The sequence below is a fragment of the Apteryx mantelli genome, unplaced genomic scaffold (genome assembly GCF_036417845.1).
Source record: "Apteryx mantelli isolate bAptMan1 unplaced genomic scaffold, bAptMan1.hap1 HAP1_SCAFFOLD_34, whole genome shotgun sequence".
NCBI lineage: Eukaryota > Metazoa > Chordata > Aves > Apterygiformes > Apterygidae > Apteryx > Apteryx mantelli.
The window spans coordinates 2,605,658-2,627,005 of NW_027118693.1; the positions used below are offsets into that span (position 1 = coordinate 2,605,658).

At 49.4% G+C, this 21,348-nt stretch overlaps 1 protein-coding gene and 1 long non-coding RNA gene across 2 annotated transcripts in view; one reads left to right on the top strand and one right to left on the bottom strand.

Moving 5' to 3' along the window:
- The window catches only part of LOC136996371 (uncharacterized), a 179,523-nt gene that overhangs the window by 17,449 nt on the left and 140,726 nt on the right, over window positions 1-21,348 (bottom strand). The gene's annotated exons all lie outside the window — the stretch shown is intronic.
- On the top strand, window positions 9,368-10,252 carry LOC136996373 (olfactory receptor 6E1-like; the record flags this gene model as incomplete). The annotated part of the gene is made up of 1 exon (XM_067317297.1): window positions 9,368-10,252. A coding segment is annotated over exon 1 (885 nt), but the record flags the coding sequence as incomplete, so codon positions are not given.

Genomic DNA, 21,348 nt, shown 5'->3' on the forward strand with positions numbered 1-21,348 from the left:
TGGCTCTCCCGAGCTACCCTGCCCTTCAGAGTTGCCTCCCCTTGTCTGTCCCATGGAAGAGCTCCATACATGTGAGCTGCACCTTCACACAAAGGGCACCCCCCTCCTCATCTTCTGCCTTGGTCTCTCCTGAAGAACTTGTACCCTACTATCGCAGCCCTCCAGTCACGCGAGTGAACCCACCACATCTCAGTTATTCCAACCATGTGGCAGCCCTGTGACAGCTTGTGTGTCTCCAGTGCCTCCTGCTGTGCCCCAAGCTGCATGCACTTGTGTCTGTTTGGGCTGCAGAGCCTCAGCTGTGGCACAAAGCACAGATTGGTCATGGGGAAACCTGTGACCAAGGGCCAAGGACACTGTGTGTGCAATGGCTCTACTTCAGAGCAGAGACATGCTGGCATAGATAGCAGGTGGCAACGTAGTGGTGAAAGGAGGTTCCCACTGAGATGGCAAACTGTCTAGTACCCAAGGCCATGGCGAAACAGGGCTGGGCCGTGCAGGAATGGCAGGAGAGGGGGTTGCTGCCCAAGCTGAATCTGCAGCACCTTGGGGCCTGTGGCAGAGGTGAACCAATCTCCAAAAGGACAAGGTGCCAATGAAGAAGTCCCTGAGCTGGGACAGCCTGCAGCGACATGAGTGGAGACCTTGGTGTTATGTGCCTCCCATCTATGCAGCATGCTTGGATGTAGATGGTACAGACTTTGCCCAAATGCAGTGGTGGGATTCAGTTATTCGGGCAAAGGTAGGAAACCCGAGGTGCCCTGGGACACTTCCTGAGCAAACACTCCAAAAGGGCATGGTTTTCCTCTAGGTCCCATGCTGGATCTGCTAGAAACGTGCGGTTGTGCTGGACACCCCAGGCATCAGACAGGGCACTGCAGGCCTAATATTATGTCACTGAATCGAGTGTCTGCACTGAAATACATCAGCTGTTTATAATGGAGGGATCTGCATGTTTCTCAGGTTCAGAGTGAGGGGACATCTAGCACTGTGAGGCTTCTACTGTTCAGATGACCAAGGAAATTCCCCACCTGGCCCCCACCTGATGCTCTAGAAGGATAGAGGTCTCATAGTTGCTCCATCAGAGCAAGCAGACACTGGAACATGCCTTGGACCACCTCTGTCTCTTCAAATTTCACCAAGTGTTAGTGGGTCACCAGCTGACTCCCACCCTTCATCTCCACTTATTATAGTGGGAGCTTAGCCAAGGAGCTTGTATGCAGACATCTCTGTTGTGCTCACTTCAGCTTTGGCAAGGAGGATCAAGGGGTCTGCTAGGACCTTCTGAAAGTGCCTTCACCCATCCCTTTGTCTATAGATAGCACCAGCTTCCCCTTTGCTGGCCTCATCAGGGTTTGTCTGACCTGCTCCTTAGCACCTGCAAACTTGGGGATGTTCCTGGACAGTGCCCTGCTGCTGGCAGGTTTCTGCAGGGCCAAACTGAGAAAACCGAGGAAGGCATCGGTGTTGCAGGGACTGACCATGACTTGCTCAAATCCATCCTCCCATGATGTTTCTGTTAGCAGTTCCCTCTCCTTCCCTGCCCACCTCTACTGCCTAGAGCTGTCCCTGCTGGGAGCTGTTTCTCTGTCCCAATGTCTTTTTGCGGTTGCTGCTCACAGACCCCATTCCAACCTCTGTGTGCCCACTTCTGCCCTACAGAGACCTCCCACAGGCAGGGCACTGCCCAGAGGCATCTCCATGCTTTCAGGTGCTAAGGAGCAGGTCAGACAAACCCTGATGAGGCCAGCAAAGGGGAAGCTGGTGTTGTCTATAGACAAAGGGATGGGTGAAGGCACTTTCAGAAGATCCTAGCAGACCCCTTGACTGCTCACTGAAACTGTTAATAAGTCTCAGTCCCTTGTCCAAAGCTCACAGCTCCCTTTCCATTTTCTCCTTGCCAGGCGGTAGGAAACTAAAAGCACCATCTCAGGAAACTGGCTTCTCCTTCAGGAAAACCCTGCATTTGCCTTCCTCTTGAAAAGTCCCCTCTGAAAGTCCTGTGCAAGAGCTGGAGCTGTGAGCAGTCCTGACCCACGCAGCACTCTCTCAGCAGGAGAATGAACCTGCCCTGCTGGGGGTCCATCCTCCTACCCAGAGCTGCTCCCTGCAGCACTGTGGGGAGTTGTCCAGGCAGGCTGAGTGCTGACCCTTGCAGGTGGCAGAGTCACTGCCCTGGGCACACAGCACCCTGGGGCGCAGGGACACTGCTCTGAATTACAGCCCTGGGCAGACCTGTGTGCACACCCTGGCTTCACCCCCCTGCAGCGTCCCTGGGAGAAGGCAGCTGGATGCCCTGTCCCAGTGATGGTGTGGGAGGGAATCCCTGCTATGAATGATCTCCTCCTCCTCAACCCTGGAGAAGCCAGGAGAGTGACCCTGCCAGGAATCTCAGGAGTGTTGTCCTTCAGCCAGAGACTTACCATGCAAAGGGCTGTGAAGATTTCTCCCACAAATGAGCTCTCCTCTGCCTTCCCGCTCCAGACTGCCTTTCACATCTCTCGGTCTTGTCTCATCGCATGTCAGAAAGAGCAGGCAGTGCCCGGAGCCCTGCCGCTCTTTGCAGAGGAGCTGCTCCTGGACGCAGCTATCTCTTGGCAGTGCTGCCCCGTTGCCATGAACTCCCTGCATCCAGGAACCCGGCCACGCTCAGGAGCTGAGGCCCAGCAGAAGGTGTGATTTTCTCTGTCCCTTGTGCTCCCTGCTCCTGGGAAATGTTCACTGAGGCAGACCAAAATAATCATCCATGATCCCTCTCTAAACAATGGAGAGAGACCAGTTAGAGTATTGCAGTTTGTCTCATCAGAGGATGGTTATCTAGGAGAGTTGGAAATGTCCCACTCTAGATGCCCCTATTCCCATCTCTTAGCTAGGCAGGACACCTCGGCAGGGGCAAGACAGGAGTTCATTTTCCCACACTTCAGGTATTGATCAGATGAGTCAATCTAGGCATCTCCTGCTGGTTTAAAGCCCCTGGGATGGAGTGGGACTCAGATCCCTCCCATGAGCTCTGCAAAAACACTGGAGGTGGGATCCTCCGTGCCAAAGCTGAAGTGAGCACAACAGAGATGTCTGCATGCGAGCTCCTTGGCTAAGCTCCCATTATAATCAGCGGAGATGAAGGGTGGGAGTCAGCTGGTCACCCACTACTACTTGGTGAAATTTGAAGAGACAGAGGTGGTCCAAGGCATGTTCCAGTGTCTGCTTGCTCTGATGGAGCAACTATGAGACCTCTATCCTTCTAGAGCATCAGGTGGGGGCCAGGTGGGGAATTTCCTTGGTCATCTGAACAGTAGAAGCCTCACAGTGCTAGGTGTCCCCTCACTCTGAACCTGAGAAACATGCAGATCCCTCCATTATAAACAGCTGATGTATTTCAGTGCAGACACTCGATTCAGTGACATAATATTAGGCCTGCAGTGCCCTGTCCAATGCCTGGGGTGTCCAGCACAACCGCACGTTTCTAGCAGATCCAGCATGGGACCTAGAGGAAAACCATGCCCTTTTGGAGTGTTTGCTCAGGAAGTGTCCCAGGGCACCTCGGGTTTCCTACCTTTGCCCGAATAACTGAATCCCACCACTGCATTTGGGCAAAGTCTGTACCATCTACATCCAAGCATGCTGCATAGATGGGAGGCACATCACACCAAGGTCTCCACTCATGTCGCTGCAGGCTGTCCCAGCTCAGGGACTTCTTCATTGGCACCTTGTCCTGCCTGGACATCAGTTCACCTCTGCCACAGGCCCCAAGGTGCTGCAGATTCAGCTTGGGCAGCAACCCCCTCTCCTGCCATTCCTGCACGGCCCAGCCCTGTTTCGCCATGGCCTTGGGTACTAGACAGTTTGCCATCTCAGTGGGAACCTCCTTTCACCACTACGTTGCCACCTGCTATCTATGCCAGCATGTCTCTGCTCTGAAGTAGAGCCATTGCACACACAGTGTCCTTGGCCCTTGGTCACAGGTTTCCCCATGACCAATCTGTGCTTTGTGCCACAGCTGAGGCTCTGCAGCCCAAACAGACACAAGTGCATGCAGCTTGGGGCACAGCAGGAGGCACTGGAGACACACAAGCTGTCACAGGGCTGCCACATGGTTGGAATAACTGAGATGTGGTGGGTTCACTCGCACGACTGGAGGGCTGCGATAGTAGGGTACAAGTTCTTCAGGGGAGACCAAGGCAGAGGATGAGGAGGCGCCCTTTGTGTGAAGGCACAGCTCAGATGTATGGAGCTCTTCCATGGGACAGACAAGGGGAGGCAACTCTGAAGGGCAGGGTAGCTCGGGAGAGCCAGCAGGTCTTTTAGGACAGCATCCACCAAGCACAAGAATGGTCCATCCTGATACTCAGTTAAACTAGTAGACATCTCAGGAGACCAGCTTGGCTGAAGAGGGAACTCATGCCTGAGCTCCAGTGCAATAAGGCAGCATATGGGAATGGGAAGGAGGGAGAAACTGCAAAGGAGGAATTCAGAAATATTGTCCAGTGAAGTAGGGATGGTGTTAGGGAAGCCAAAGCTCCCGTGGGATTGACACTTGCAGGGATGTCAAGAGCATGAAGAAGAGCTGCTACTGCTTCAGCTGCAGTAAAAGAATGCAAAGGAAAATGTGGGCTCACTGCTGAATGGGGCAGGGAATCTAGTAGTAGCAGAGGTAGATAGATCTGAGGCACTCAATGCATTCTTGGCTTCAGTCTTCACCAAGAAGGTCTCCTGGGTCGTAGCACCTAGAGACAGAACTCCAGAGGGGAAAAGTGACCAGCAGTGGATGAGGTCTGAGCGAGGGATTACTTGCAAGAACTCAACCCATACAAGTCTAAGGGACTGGATGGGTGGCATCAGAGGGCATTGAGAAAGCTGGCTGCTGTCCTAGCAAGGCTGCTCTCTATCATTTCTGAAAGGTTGTGGAGATGAGGGGAGGTCCCAAAGAGCTGAAAAAGGGCTGTTGTGCCCATCCTCAGAAAAGGCCACAAGGACAACCCGGGGAGCTACAGGCTGTTCAGCCTCACTTTGGTGAGCAATGTGTCATGGAGCAAATGCTCTCGGACCATAGTTCTTGGCTCATGCAGGGTGTCTCTGCTGCAGCGCAGGTTGCCTTCAGACCACAGTATCTCAGAGGTGTACCCTCTGGGAATGGAGCGCCTCCTTCCAAGGGTCTCTCGTCCTGCCAAGGGCAGCACAGAGAAGATTCTGGCTCCACCTTCTTTAGTCCCTCCCGTCAGATGCTTATAAACCTTGATACGAGCCTTTTCTGAGCCTTTTCTTCTCCAGGCTAAACAATTCCAAGTCTCGCAGACTCTCCACATGAGAGACATGCTCCAGTCCCTTAATCATCTTTGTGGCCCTTTGCTGGACTTGCTCCAATATGTCCACGTGTCTCCTGTACTGGGGAGCCCAGAACTAGACACACCAGTCCAGAAGTGGTCTCAGCAGTGCTGAGTAGAGGGGGAGGATCACCTCCCTCGACCGGCTGGCAATGCTCTTCCTAAGGTAGCCCAGGATACCATTGGCTTTTGCTGCAAGGGCACATTGCTGGCTCACGGTCAACTTGGTGTTCACCAGGACCCCCAGGTCCTTCTCTGCAGAGCTGCTCTCCAGCTGGGGGGCACCCAGCCTGTACTGGTGCATGGGGTCATTCTTCCCCAGGTCAAGGACTTAGCATTTTCCTTTCCTGAACTCCCTGAGGTTTCTCTCTGCCCTTTTCTCCAGCCTGTCAAGATCACTCCGAATGGCAGGGCAACCATCTGGTGTATCAGCCACTCCTCCCAGTGCTGTATCATCAGCAAACTTGCTGAGGGTGCACTCCTGAACTCAAGGGCATGGGACAGAGCTTTGTAAGCTCCTGATACGGTTATCCTCCTCCAGGAAATGGTCTTCTGGTTGGACAGCAAAGTCCTCTTGGCAGGCCAGTGTCTCTGCAGTTTCCTTCTCCCAAGGGGGACCAGGGAGATGCCATGACTTTCTCTGGGTCAAGCCCCAGCCCCTGCTGCAGAGACACGTGGCCTGGAAGACCTTAGAGCCAGCCTCCAGGTACACAGAGCAGCAGGAAGTCAAGCTTCCAGCTTCTGGTTGAAAGACGATTCATGCTCAAAGCTAAGAGGTGCAGGAACCATTTGAAGCACAAGGACAGCAGTTGCCTCAATGATGAAAGCTTCACACTTGCTTTACAGGCAGTGAACAAAATGAAGAAAACCCTAGCTGATTAGTTCAGTACTGAGCTCCACCTCTTGGTCACTTCCTTGGGTGTCACGGGCCCTCCTCCTGCTCCTCACCCACTTCTGTCTACCAAAAGCTCTCCTAAGCCTCCTCCACTCTTTCTGTCTCCCCATCACATTCCCCAGAGCCCTTTGGACCCCTTGTCCCCCTGGTTTGGTCCCATGGGGAAGGAGGGGTCCCAGCATCACTTGTGTGCACCCCTGTGCACCCAGAGCTGTTAGCTGCGGTGGCTGGTGCTTCCCACCACCCAGCAGCACCAGCCCTGACCCCAGGAGATGGCTGTGGTGGTGCCAAATGCTCCCACAACTGGGGTCACATCTGGAGCATTGCTCCAGGTGTGGTTGGAGACTGGCCCAGCAGAGACCCTCACCAGGAACAGCTGCTCTCTCTTCAACCTTACAGTTACAGAAGGATGCTGAGTGTGGATAAAATGCCACCCTGACTGGTGTACATGACCACACTCACTAGAGACAGGTGGATATATTTCATAAGGACAATTACTCATAGCACACATTCTTCAGAATTCCTTCACGCAAACCCTTTGCAAGCAAAGTGCTGTGGTCAAAATGGATCCCAAGATGCAGGAAGACTGGCCAAATGTCTCTGTGCATCAACCCTACACGAGGTGATACATCAGCTGGAAACACAATGACATGGGTACATGCTTCCTGAAAGACTGGTGAGGAAATTGAGGGGACACTGGGCTACTCCAGCCACTCCTCTGCACCCCCTGGATGTATTGGAAAATGAAGAAATGGGTTGAAACAAGAAGAGATCTAGAGCCCAGCTTAAAGAGAAACAGGGTCAAATAGTCCCCTGGGAACACTGGAGTTCAGTAACAAGCCTATGGGCAGAGGCTTGTGCTCTGCTGGGGCTGTCCACACTGAGTACAAAGGAGGTGGACTAAGAGCCTGCCTGTACTCAGGGGAAGGGAAAGCCTTGCTCAGTGTCACCACGGATGAGATTGCTCTCACTGAACTTCAGGTGAACAATTCAGAGGTGCCTAGTCCTAACCTAGATGCATTAAGATGGTAAGAGAGGTCTGCATTATGTTGGCAGTTATAACTCTGAACCCTCAGGTTCACACTTCCTTTTGGAGGGGTAGAAGATAGTCAGGTGGCCCTTAGGAACCAATGTCTCACCCCTGAAGAGCTCCCAGAGGTCTGCAATGAAGATGCCTACATGTCAGTCTGTCACTCAAGCCTCCCTCTGCCCTTAGAGAGGAGGAATCTGTTCCTCTCCTCTCCTTTAGAAATCCATTTTGTGAAAAGTTGAATCATGTCCTAAACTCCACTGACTAACCTAAGGCAACCTAAGGTGTCTACCTCTTGAACATTTAAAATCTATCCTTTCGATGTCCAACATTAGAAAGATAAGGCAGGGAGTGTGACAGTAGCTCCACAGAAACTGCTTTCACAGATTACATTTCTTGATAGCACTTTTAAAGATTTGCTGTTTCTCTCTCTTAGGCTGCCTCACAAAATGGATCTACATTTCTGCAGGGATTAGGTCACCTGGGTACCAGCTATCATTTTAATTAATGTCCTGTCACCCTCTCAGACCGACTCTGCTGAGGAGCATCTCAGGAAAGCACAGGGGACCGTGATTCTTCAGGGAATACCAAAGGGCTTTGGGTGGTTTTACTTGAAAGGAAAAAAAAAATCAGAGCTTACTTCTGTCTGGCAGCCCAGTGCATCAGAACAAACGGCATTAGCAGCTGACTCAAAGAGGCTCTGCAAGAACCTTGAAATGAGACATGCCAGATTGTTCTCTCAAGGTTGTGGGAGGAGAGGGAAGGAGATGATGGTCTGCAGAAATTCTGCTGGCCTTCTATTTCCCCTTGACAGTGTTTCCTGCACATAGATTAATGTAAGTAACTGCTTTGCTGCATTTCACCTCATTTTTCTTTGATTCTTATTGTTGTTGTTGTTGAGTTCCTAGACTGCCTGCCTGCCTGCCTGCCTGTGACTGTCCCCCTTTGCCTGTGATATTTCTCAGGCAATGAGACCTTGCTGATCAGTCTGCGTCTATGTGCCTGGGTCTCTGCCCCTTCTTCTGCTTTAGCTTGTTGGCCAGGTCCAGCTAAGCAGCACAGAGTAGTACTGTTCTCTCTTTTGGGCTTATACAAGTTCTGTGAGCAAAAGCGGCAGGATGGAAAGGAAATGGTCTACATAGGGGTAGACTGTCCTGAGAGGACTGCATAGAGAATTCAACATCTTCAAGAGCTCGGGTAATGAATTCAGGACCGACTCCACATCAAACCAAGCTTCATTTTTTCCAGTGTTCACAGAAAAAAAAAAAAAGTCTTTTGGGTTTCTGTTTGTTATTTATTTGTTTTACAAGATAGGGCGCTTATTTTTTTTTATCCCCAACTGATGAAATCCCCTACTTATCTTTTTATCTCCTAGGATTTTCTTTTTTTTCTTTCTCTCTCCTTTGTATTACTTGTATTACTTTTTTATTTTTCCTTCTGATGGCCAGCATGTTTTATCAAAACCATTTCTCAGCAAGAAAGATTGCTGCAACTGAAGAAAAATCTGGTTATAAAGATTTCTGCTCTATAGGGAATAGTTCAAGCTTGGAGGGAAAGACCACAGTTTTAATCATAGAATATTTGTCTTCCCTCTTTTTGGCTTTGTCCCTCCTATTACCTTTATTTCCCAGTGGCCTCCTCCTTTATCACCATCCTCTTTCTGCTTTCTCTCCATTCCTTACCCAAACAAAAAGTTAATGTCACTTTGAAGAGATGTTTTATCTTTCTCCAGGATGCATTTTATCTCATCCGAAAATACAGATTTAAGATAGACTAGAGAAAGAATGACTGAGAAATGTCTATTTTTTTCTCCATTGGCTATAAAAGGACACTTGAGTAAGGAGCTCAAATGCAAAAACTTATATATTGTTAATAGTGGATTCCTACTCTAACCTAGAAACTGTTTGTTGTTACTGTTTGAAATGGTGTCTCCTTGCTCTATGTTGTTTCTCCTTGCCTCTCCTATCTTCTCTGTTTTCCTTACAGACTTTTTGTGAGTAACCACATGCATCTCTTTCATTACACTACATTTCTCTACCTGTCTCCATTCCCTCTAACCTTCTGAGGAATTCTTTCCTCCGCTCACCATCTTCTGTTACTCACTGCAGCTCAGTTGCAGATATGTTGAACCATACGACTGTCACAGAGTTCCTTCTCTTGGGCTTCCCCTCCCTCCACCATCAGGAGTACCTAATAGCAATCATTTTCCTGGCTTCCTACCTGGTGATCTTAGTTGGAAACCTGCTGATCATTGCCCTCATTCTTTCTGACCGAGACCTCCACAGACCTATGTACTTTTTCCTCTGCAACCTCTCCTCTTTGGAGATCTTCATCACTACATGCATCATACCCAAAACAGTAGCAAGCTTGTTGATGGGCAACAAAGCCATCTCCTACCCAGCTTGCTTAACTCAGTTCTATTTTTACTCCTTCTTTGGCATCATCGAGTTTGTCCTTCTGGCTGTCATGTCCTACGACCGTTATGTGGCCATATGCTACCCTCTTCAGTACCCCATGCTCATGAACAGTCAGCTTTGTGTTCAGCTCCTGTTGGGATCATGGACTGCAGGCTTCGTGTGCGCCACTGTCCCCACTGTCCTAGTTGCCAGGCTGCCCTTCTGCAATGCCAGTCGTATTGACCACTTCTTCTGTGACGGCGTGCTTTTGATCAAGTTGGCCTGTGCAGAAACACAGATTGTGGAGCTGATAGGTTTCATGATCTTTTCCATCATCCTCCTTGGCTCACTGGTCATGACAGCAATGTCCTACCTATACATCATTAACACCATCCTTAGGTTGCCCTCAGCTTCGTCGAGGAACAAGGCATTTTCTACATGCTCCTCTCACTTCACCATTGTCATCTTGGGCTATGGTAGCTGCATCTTCCAGTATATGCGGCCTTCAAGTCACCACACTTCCTATAACAAAATGGTGGCCCTGCTCAACACAATGATAACTCCTCTGATGAGCCCCTTTATTTTCAGCCTGAGGAACGAGCAGATGAAGAAGGCTCTCAAGGTGGGCTTGAAGAGAAGTGTGATAATCTCCAGAAAATGTTTTTCCTTCTGAGGAGAGATTTTGTATGTGGAAGGAAAACAGAGGGGGGATGGAACAAATGATTAGGATTCATTTGCTGAAATTACACCTTTCTTTCTTAGCAGTGTGGAGTTTCATGAAATCACACCAGTTTCTCTCCTGAAACATATCACCATGATAAAACCTAAGCCTTAGATAGAGAAGCCTTTCAAATGGTCTAAAAGCACTTTACAAACCCTGGTGAATACCCTGGTGATGGTGTTTTCTAAGAGTGGAAACTTAGACAGAAAGCAGCAAGCTGAGGAGTTCCTCCTTCCTTGGCACACCAAATTCTCAAGACGGTTCGCCTTCCTCCAGTTTGGATGCAGCTTCTCCTTGTCACACAATCTCGTTTGCCTGTTTATTTTGGTGACAGAACTTTGTTGAACCTCTTTGCCTTTAGAAAGAGACAGAAAACAGGTAGAACAACAGAAAAAGAGAACAATAATGGCTTTATTTCTCTGCTAAGTGGCACTTACTTCTCCCCATTAATCTCCTGGTAAGGACAAGAACATAGACAAAATAAAGTCAAAATTACCCACCTAACATCAGCTCTCTTTTAAGCTGCAACTAAATCCAGAATATTGGTCAGTAATTTAATTGTTGAGTAACAATGCAATTATTCTCAGATCAAGCTTAATAAAATAAATGCCCAGTCCTTATGATACAATACTGTTAGAGCCAATACTTCATCTGATAGAACAGATTCACGCAGTAGGATTAGTTTGTCCACATATAAACATTTGTAACTTAAATGCCCTAAGCTGAGGGCATTGCCTGCCCTCCTTTGATCATGGGGAAGAATCAGCAGTCTAGAGGATTATACCATCTCCTCTTATGCTAATTGTCCATAGCACTTCAGAGGAACTATACTGAGCATAGAATTGGAAGCTCAACTTTTTCATAGGAAATGCCAGGTGCACTGAACCACACACTGGGCAATGTGTTATAATTTGTGCAAGTGAGGGAGTTTACATCAGTGAGTTCTGTCCTCTGCAGCCCCAAGGATTAGATCTAGACCTTAAGTTCTCTCCAACCCCTTCACCAAACAAAAGCAAACAAAAAATTCCTTTTCTCTAATCCTTGTCATGGTATTGCCATTTTATAATTTTCATGGATTCATTTTCATTCATGATTTGCAAGACAAATATGTTGTTTTGGAATGAGAATCAAAACCAGAATTTGTTTATTCGTTTTAAATAAAAATAAGAGATTGTCATTCTATCTCAGAGACTTTTATTATTTAAATCACTTCCTCCCAAAAGTACAGCAAACCAAGATGGATGAGTTTAGTCTTAAATGTCTAGCATGGAAATTTCGAAGGTAGTTAGTTGGATGACTCCTATCCCCTTTAAGTTGGCAAAGAATCCCACCAAGACATCTTCAGTGAAGAGACTTTGGAATCACAAGCAGTGCTTTAACTTAGTTATCTTAGGCATCTTATTGTGAAAAATCCCCCTCAAAGTCACTCTGGCACTAATGGCTCTGATATTTCTGGGTAGATAGCTACAGTTGACTATCTGTGTGAGAGCTGCACCTCTGGTTACAGCATAGAAATAACAGAACCTCACTGTTTGTCCACTGCTACCTCTACACCAATATCTTAGGTGCTTGCTTTGCTCTGACGGCATGGCCTCCAGACTGTTCACCTTATTCACACCAGGGAAAAGTCCAGGTGCAGTGGTGGGACAGTTCATTCAGGAATTTGCTTCTTCCATTGAAGGAACAGGTCACTCCAAGAGTTCCCCCTTGCAAGGGGTACAAACAAGACTGTGCTGGGTGTTGCTTCCTCTGCTCTGTGCAGACGTCAAACTGTATTTTATGCCCTAAGGCATGCATCACATATCCTCACTGCCACACTACAAAACAAAGCACACGTTTTGTCAGCAGTGATCAACAGCCCTCACTTGATTTCATGTGCCTTGAATGGAGGAAACGCACACAAAACTACGTGCCTGTGTCTCTGGGCTGCAGGGGCACTACGTGGGCCAGCAGACACCCAGGAGGCCCAGAAGTTAAGCAATATGAGCAGCATTTCCTGACAACAGGGTCTGCTTCCTGTAATGGATGTGCACAGTAAATAACAGACTTTCTTCTGTGGATAAAGGTCCCCTAAATAGCTACCCACCTCCTTGATACCTGAGCTGCATGAATAATGGATTTTTTTTTTAATAGGTGAATTGAAAATGAAATAAGTAAATAAAAAAAAAAAGGTGGACTTTGAGGACTTTGCTAAATGAACACAGAAATATTCTAGTCCACTGCAAAGCCTTTCTTAGATCTAAAATGTTATGTTCCTTCTGAAAGTACTGACAACAGAAGTTGCATTCACCCCAGCCAGCGAGAGGGTGGCCCTGAAGCTCTTGCGTTGCCTACTCCTGTAAAGGCATCAGTACCATGCTCCATGAATGTGACAGGAGAAAGTAAGTGCCCAAAGTAAGTTTCTAAGATCTGCATGAGAGAACGTAGGCCAGAAATCATTTGTATTCCATTACTTTCTTCCCAAAAGACTGTGTCCATGCTGCCATCCAACAGAGTAGGTCTTCTTTCCGCACAAAACTTTCAAACATTTTTGCTTCCTTCTGACAGAAATATGATGATATTCCTCTTTAGTTTCATCCTAAATTATAAACCAGCTCAAGTGAGATAAATAATTTTCTGCAGCTGCCTATTCCTGTTCCCAAGTATAAAGGGAGGCCAAATGATTAACACAAACTAAGACAGCTCAACTCCACAAGTGCACACATTATTATAAAGGCTGTTAACCAAAATCTTAATAGTGTTCTACGTGATTCAAACATAAATGGACATGATTACATGCGAAATATAGTCCATTTGCCTGTTTTTCTGAATAGCCGTGGGCTTAGTAACGCAAAAAAGCTGATGGTAGCTTCAACAACCAATGGAGATGTTCCTTATACAGATAATGCAGGTAAGGTTATACAGGAGAATTATATGTAAGTTATAAAAGTAATGATGGTAAAATCTATTTTTTAGAACAAACTATTTAAATAATTGGCAGATCATTAATGATACTTTATAGCTCAAATACATATGAATGGAGAAAATACTTATTTTTTTTTTCTAATGGGATTACACGAAGAAGTTGACAGGAGAGTTTCTCAGAACATTAACACAAACTAAGACAGCTCAACTCCACAAGTGCAAAGGCCACCCTACCAGACTTCTGCTAAGTCACTGTTTTCACAGAGGGACTCCATATGATCTTTTGATAATGCACCCTACAAGCTTGGGAAGAGAGTTTCCCCTGTGTCAGTATGATTCCAGCCCCCCAGTTTGTTGTGTGATAAGCACAAAAGAACAATCTATGGAGAAGCAGCTTGTAGCTGCATAGGGGCCCTCTTCGCTTTCTGCTCCCTGGAAGACATGGACCTGGCTGCATATTTCAAGCACTACGCAAGTTCAAGACGGAAGCATATTCTGGAAAAGGAACTAAGGGATGGAAAGAGAATGGTCATGAACGGACAACTGTTGAGAGAGGAAGCTAGAATTAAAATTTTCAAAACTACCTCTTCATGCCATAGTAGCTACTTCTTTAATCCCATAAACATTACTACACATCTGGCACACCTGCTTCCCAGCTATCCTAAACACAGGAGTTGTTCCAAAGCTATATTAGAACAGGAAAATATTAGAACTCAGCTTGCTCTTTCTCAGATCAGGTGACAACAGGCTGCTCAGTTTTGGAATCTATATCTCCTGAATACATCTACTTCATGCAGATCACTGAACCATCTCTCTTGGGCTGAAGACGCACATTCACAGAATCACAGAATCGCTGAGGTTGGAAGGGACCTCTGGAGATCATCTAGTCCAACCCCCCTGCTCAAGCAGGGTCACCTAGAGCACATTGCACAGGATTGCATCCAGGCGCGTTTTGAATATATCCAGAGGAGGAGACTCCACCACCTCTCGGGGCAACCTGTTCCAGTGCTCTGTCACCCTCACAGTGAAAAAGTTTTTCCTCATGTTCAGATGGAAGTTTCTGTGTTTCAGTTTGTGCCCATTGCCTCGTGTCCTGTCGCTCGGCACCACTGAAAAGAGTCTGGTCCCATCCTCTCGACACCCTCCCTTCAGATACTTGTACACATTGATAAGATCTCCTCTCAGCCTTCTCTTCTCTAGGCTAAACAGGCCCAGCTCTCTCAGCCTTTCCTCATAAGAGAGATGCTCCAGTCCCCTCATCATCTTTGTGGCCCTTCGCTGGACTTGCTCCAGTAGTGCCACATCCCTCTTGTACTGGGGAGCCCTGAACTAGACACACCAGTCCAGATGTGGCCTCACCAGGGCTGAGTAGAGGGGGAGGATCACCTCCCTCGACCTGCTGGCAACACTCTTCCTGATACACCCCAGGATACCATTGGCCTTCTTGGCCACAAGGGCCCATTGCTGCCTCATGCTTAACTTGGTGTCCACCAGCACTCCCAGGTCCTTCTCAGCAGAGCTGCTTTCCAGCAGGTCAACCCCCAACCTGTACTGGTGACTGGGGTTATTCCTCCCCAGGTGCAGGACCCTGCACTTGCCTTTGTTGAACTTCAGGAGGTTCCCCTCCGCCCACCTCTCCAGCCTGTCCAAGTCTCTCTGAATGGCAGCACAGCCCTCTGGTGTATCCGCCACTCCTCCCAGTTTTGTATCGTCAGCAAACTTGCTGAGGGTGCACTCTGTGCCTTTATGCAGGTCATTGATGAAGAAGTTGAACAAGACTGGACTCAGTACTGACCCCTGGGGGACACCGCTAGCTACAGGCCTCCAACTAGACTCTGTGCCACTGATCACAACCCTCTGAGCTCTGCCATTCAGCCAGTTCTCAATCCACCTCACTGTCCACTCACCTAGCCCACACTTCCTGAGCTTGTCTATGAGGATGCTATGGGAGACAGTGTCAAAAGCCTTGCTGAAGTCTAGGTAGACAACATCCACTGCTCTCCCCTCATCTACCCAGCCAGTCATTCCATCATAGAAGGCTATCAGATTGGTTAGGCATGATTTCCCCTTGGTGAAGCCATGCTGACTACTCCTGATCACCTTCTTGTCCTCCACATGCTTGGAGATGGCCTCCAGCATGAGCTGCTCCATCACCTTTCCAGGGATGCAAGTGAGGCTGACTGCCTGCAGTTCCCTGGGTCCTCCTTCTTGCCCTTTTTGAAGACTGGGGTGACATTGGCTTTCTTCCAGTCCTCAGGCACCTCTCCTGTCCTCCATGACCTTTCAAAGATGATGGAGAGTGGCTTAGCAATAATGTCCACCAGCTCCCTCAGCACTCGTGAGTGCATCCCATCAGGGCCCATGGATTTGTGGGTGTCAAGTTTGCTTAAATGATCTCTAACCCACTCCTCCTCCACCAAGGGAAAGTCTTCCTTTCTCCAGACTTTCTCTCTTGCCTCCAGGATCTGGGGTTCCTGAGGGCTGGCCTGAGCAGTAAAGACTGAAGCAAAGAAGGCATTCAGTAACTCTGCCTTCTCTGCATCCTTCGTCACCAGGGCACCCACCCCATTCAGCAAAGGGCCCACATTTTCCCTAGTCTTCCTCTTGCTACCGATGTATTTGAAGAAGCCCTTCTTGCTGTCCTTGACATCTCTCGCCAGATTTAATTCCAAACGGGCCTTAGCCTTCCTCGTCGCATCCCTGCATACTCTGACAACGTTCCTATATTCCTCCCAAGTGGCCTGTCCCCCTTTCCACTTTCTGTATACTTCCTTCTTCTGGTTGAGTTTTGCCAGGAGCTCCTTGCTCATCCATGCAGGTCTCCTGCCTCCTTTGCTTGACTTCCTACGCATAGGGATGCACCGCTTTTGAGCCTGGAAGAGGTGATGTTTGAATATTAACCAGCTCTCTTGAACGCCCCTTCCTTCTAGGGCCCGAACCCATGGGAGTCCTCCAAGTAGGTCCCTGAAGAGGCCAAAGTTTGCTCTCCTGAAGTCCAGGGTTGCGATCCTACTTCTTGTCCTGCCTCCTCCTCGCAGGATCCTGAACTCCACCATCTCATGGTCACTGCAGCCAAGGCAGCCCCCGACCTTCACATCTTCCACCAGTCCTTCTTTGTTTGTTAGTACGAGGTCCAGCAGCACACCTCTCCTTGTTGGCTCCTCCACCACCTGTGTCAAGAAGTTGTCACCAATGCTCTGCAGGAACCTCCAGGACTGTTTGAGCCTAGATGTGTTGTCTTTCCAGCAGATATCAGGGTGGTTGAAGTCCCCCATGAGAACCAGGGCCTGGGATCGTGAGGCTACTTCCAGCTGTCTGTAGAAGGCCTCATCGACTTCTTCTTCCTGATCAGGTGGCCTGTAGTAAACACCCACAACAGTGTCACCCATGCTAGCCTGCCCTTTAAGCCTTACCCATAAGCTCTCGACTCACTCTCCATCCACCCCTAGGCACAGCTCAATACATTCCAGTTGCTCTCTCACAAAAAGAGCAACTCCACCACCTCGCTTCCCTGGCCTGTCTTTCCTAAAAAGCATGTAGCCATCCATGACAGCACTCCAGTCATGCAAGCTATCCCACCATGTCTCTGTAATGGCAATGAGATCATGGCCCTGCGACCGCACACAGATCTCTAGTTCTTCCTGTTTCTTCCCCATGCTGCGTGCATTGGTGTACAGGCATTTCAGGGAGGTGATCAAGCATGCAGGTTTCCCAGGAGGGGTAAAAGAGGGTCCTCCATAGCCACATCCCATGCACACTTCCCTGGCTGCATGCACCTGCTGGAGGCATCCCGACTTGAGCTGTCTTTTGTTAGCTACCCTGGCACTATAACTCTCCCCTTCCCCCATCTTTCCTAGTTTAAAGCCCTCCTTACCAGGTTGGCCAACCTGTTGGCAAAGACACACGTGCCCCGCCTCGTGAGGTGAATCCCATCTCTCCCCAGCAGTTGTCGATCTTCAAACAGGGTCCCATGGTTGTAGAAACCAAAACCCTGTTGCCAACACCAGCAGCGCAGCCAGTCGTTAACCTGGAAAGTCCGTCTCCTCCTCCTCTCATCCATCCCCCTCACTGGCAGGATTGAGGAGAAGATGACGTGGGCTCCCAGACCCTTGACCACCATCCCCAGAGCTCTGAAATCCTGCTTGATGGTCTCCAGTTTGCCCTTGGTGTCATTGGCGCCCACATGGAAGAGCAGCAGCGGGTAATAGTCCGAAGAATGGACGAGCCTAGGCAGTCTTTGCATGACATCTCTCACACGAGCCCCCGGCAGGCCACAAACCTCTCTAGACATGAGGTCTGGTCAGCAGATAGATGCCTCCGTCCCCTGCAGCAGGGAGTCCCCCACAACAATCACCCGCCGCTTTTTCCAGGCGTTCCGGCAGTGCACAGGGTCTGTTGTCCCAGGTACTTCCCTTGCAGCCATGCCCATCTCCTCCTCATCCTGGAGGGCACTAAACCTGTTCTTCAATTGCAAGTCCTCAGGAGGAGTAGGAGCCTTTCTCCTCCTACAAGGAGCGACCAGCTTCCAGACGCCTTCTACAGTGTTATGATGTACCGTTTCACATTGTACAGAGCCCTCCGGCAACTCCACTGCTGTGGGGGCTTGAGACTCCTGAAGCTGTACAGTCTCCAAGAATACCCTATCTCCTCATCCTCTTGGATGCTATGCAGCCTACTGACTTCCTCCCATAACTCCCTTACCTGACAACACAGCTTGTCAACAACAGCCCACCTCCTGCAGGAGAGCTGACTGCCAGCCCAGGCCTCCCAGAGAGGCCCCAAGCACTCTCTGCAGCCTGAGACCTGTAGAGCTGCATCTACTGTCAGAGGGTCTATCTGGGTCCCAGCCTCTGACACAGCCAACACAGTAACTCCAACAGCCACTAGGGAACATGCTCTGTGGCATGTCACAACCATACTTGAAGCATACACTGGAGGGATCAGAAATGAAGGTGCCTTCTTGCACCCTGCTGCACAAACTGCTGCCTCTGTTTGCTGCACTCTGGGAACTGTGCTGTTGGCCTGGCTTTTATATAGGCTTCTCCCTAGCACTGACTCACAGGGTGCTTGACCCACCCTAATCAAGGGCCACCTGGATCAAAGGCCCCAACTCCCTCTGATCAGGGGCAACCAAGAGAGCTCATCAGCTACACCTAGCTAGAGCTTCTCCCAGGAGAAGTTAAGGCCTCTTGCAGTTGTCCTTGCCTTGACCCTTTCCTGTTCGCAGCAATCACCTGCTAGTTCCTCAGGGGTCCTCAGAAAGCCCACACTTTCCAACAAGGTCCTCAAGTTCTAGTCAGAGCCCAAACACTGCTGCACAAACTGCTGCATCTATTCACTGCCTCTGGGAGCTGTGCTCTAGGCCTGGCTCTTATATAGGCCTCTCCCTAGCACTGACTCACAGGGTGCTTGACCTGCCCTAATCAAGGGCCACCTGGATCAAAGGCCCCTTTTGCTGTTTCCAGGCAGGAGCTGGAGACTTTCCCCAGAAAACTACCCGTGAGAGCTCCACCTGTGCAAGCTCCACCTGTGCAAGGTGTGAAACCTGTTTGGAAAGAGGAGAGTGGAGAAGATGACTCCAGTGTTGAGAAAGGTAATGGAGCAGTTGATTCCTGATGAGGGGTTGTGCCTTCTCCTTCTGTCCTCCTTGGTGTAGGGTGTTGGAGCCAAGGCTCCAGTGCGATGTGTCAGACAGCATGAGGCACTAGATGTGATGCTGCTCAGCCCTGATGGGAAATCTCAAGTGACTCCTGAGGGAGCAAGACCTCAGGGCAGCCCAGCACTCCCAGCTGCAGTTGATCCCTCTGAGCTAAGCTTTCCCACTGGACTCCGTGCCCTACTGTACCCTGCAGACTGCTCTTCCATTTGAGCAGTTGGGGAAGGAGAGAGTAAAAGTTGAGGACAACCCTTGGGAATCATCCATTCTGCCTGGAGCAGAATGGTAATGGAAAGAGTGACTTATTTCATGATCTGTCTCATGGAATCAAAGTAACCTAGAGAAGATGGCCAGAAGTGTGGTAACGGGTGCCAAGACTTCACTGGATTTTCAAAGCAGGCAGCTCTACCCTTTCCTTGTGAATTTCTCATACACATTCCCAAACCACTGCCTTTGGGTTGACTGTGTCACCAGAGGCAACACAGGCCTATGAGATCTGTAGAAGGATCCCAGGACCTGCTCCCCTTGTGTGAAGAAGTTATTGCCCCAAAGAGACTCTGCTGGGTCACCAGCCCATCCCCGCGAGCCTCCCTTTTCATAGCGTGGACATGATAGAGCAGTAGAAAAGCACCACCGCAAATAATGATGTTGCAGAGTAAAAATGAAGAGTTGGACAGGAGCCAGCATGAGGAAGGGCCTTAGACTGCCTAGGAAAAGTGGCTTTAAAGGAATCTGACTGAGGCCTCACAGTTCTGTCTCAAGCTGGAGCAGATCCACACGTCAGTCCCGTTCCAATGGTCACTGCGATTCTGCTCTGAAGTGTTTTCTTGTCTCCTGCTTACAGAAAAGCTTCCTGCCAGGCGCTGCCTCTTGTGGGAGCGCCACCCACCCCTCAAACTAGTGGCTATGAATATGGACGAAGGAAAGGGGGAGAAAGCTGAGGTGAAGGAGTGTGATGACAGGTGAGCAGCTTGGAGCAATGGATGAGGGTGACCATCCATATAACTCTGAGTGCCTTTTATCCCATGCCACAATGACTAGTGGTCCCTTGCTGGATGGGCAGCCCAGAGCAAGTCCTATAGGAGACCCTCATGTTGGCTTCCTGTTTCTCCTGCCTTTGCTTCCAGGGTGCAGACCTTTGGGAAACTCCATGCAAATCCTCATTCTGGAAGAGGAGGGCCTTTTTCTCATACCCTTTAGATGGAAGTAAACAGGATCCTTTCTATTTGCTGACAGCAGGGCTGGGGGCCCAAAGACATTTTGTGAGGCTGAGGAAAAGTCTGTGCTCTGTAAGGCCTTCTAAAGAGGAGAGGTGTGTGTCTGAGCTTTGCCCCACCATGGTGGCTGTTCCCAGAGGCCAGTGAGTACACAGTGAGACAGGATTAAACACAGAGGAACTCTTTCTTTGCCTGGAAAGGATGTGGTCTTGCCAGGCAAAGTGAAATTCCAGCCATCCTGCCACCAAGGACAAGGAGCAGGAGCTGTTCTCACATTAAGTTTGGGATGAATTTAGTGACCTTGGAGCCCTTTCCTTCACATGACACCTGGTCTTGTGGCCAGCACAAGCAAGGTGTGGCTACACCCTGTTGGCAGGCGCCTCTCTGTGTCCCCAGAGGAGTCCTGAAATCTCATCCAGAGTTGGGGGCTGTGAGTCCAAAGGGGAGTGTGTGTGTTCATGGGCTGGGAGAGGCAGGATGGCCCCCTCCAGAGTGAGAGAGAAGCTCTGTCTCTGCTGTTGTGGGATCCTTTCCAAACAATTTCTCCAGCTCTGTTGAGCTACGGTGAGCAAGGGGTGGAGATCCAGCTCCCCCTGTGCTCATACTACTCCTTGCAGTGTGCTCCCAGCTATCCCAGGGGGCTCAACACAGACGGCAGCACAAGGTGGGAGGAGACAACTGCTTGAAGCCAAACCACCAACTGTGGGGCCAGTGAATGAAGGCCATCAGGGGGCAGAATAGGTAGGTGCTCCTGATTGAAATCCTTCTTGTGCCAGCCTGAATTACAGAAAAGCAACGTCCTATGGGCAGCAGCTGTACAAGACCCCTTCCAGTGTGTTCCTTTGAGCCCTTACTGCCTTTGTTGGGGCTTGCTTTCAAAGAGGCCAGTTGTGCTCTATTTTTGCAATTCATCTGTTGCTGCTGCGTTCTCCATGAACGCACCAGAAGACCCTCTTGGACCCTGTTTCTGGTGGAAATGTCACTGCTGGGCCTTTCTGGGATTGGAGACAGAGAGTTTCTGTTCATCTCTGTGATCATTTAGGTGGTTGGTTGGAACACAAAAGGGATGTTCAGTCTTGCTAGGGTTCACTTAAGGGCGAAAAGGTGCTGACAGGCAGGCTCAGGACAGGGGTCAGAGAAGAGCGAGAGAAATAGCCTTCGCTCCAGGGAAAAACTGACCTGCTGTACCTGTCCTTCCCCCTTCCTCC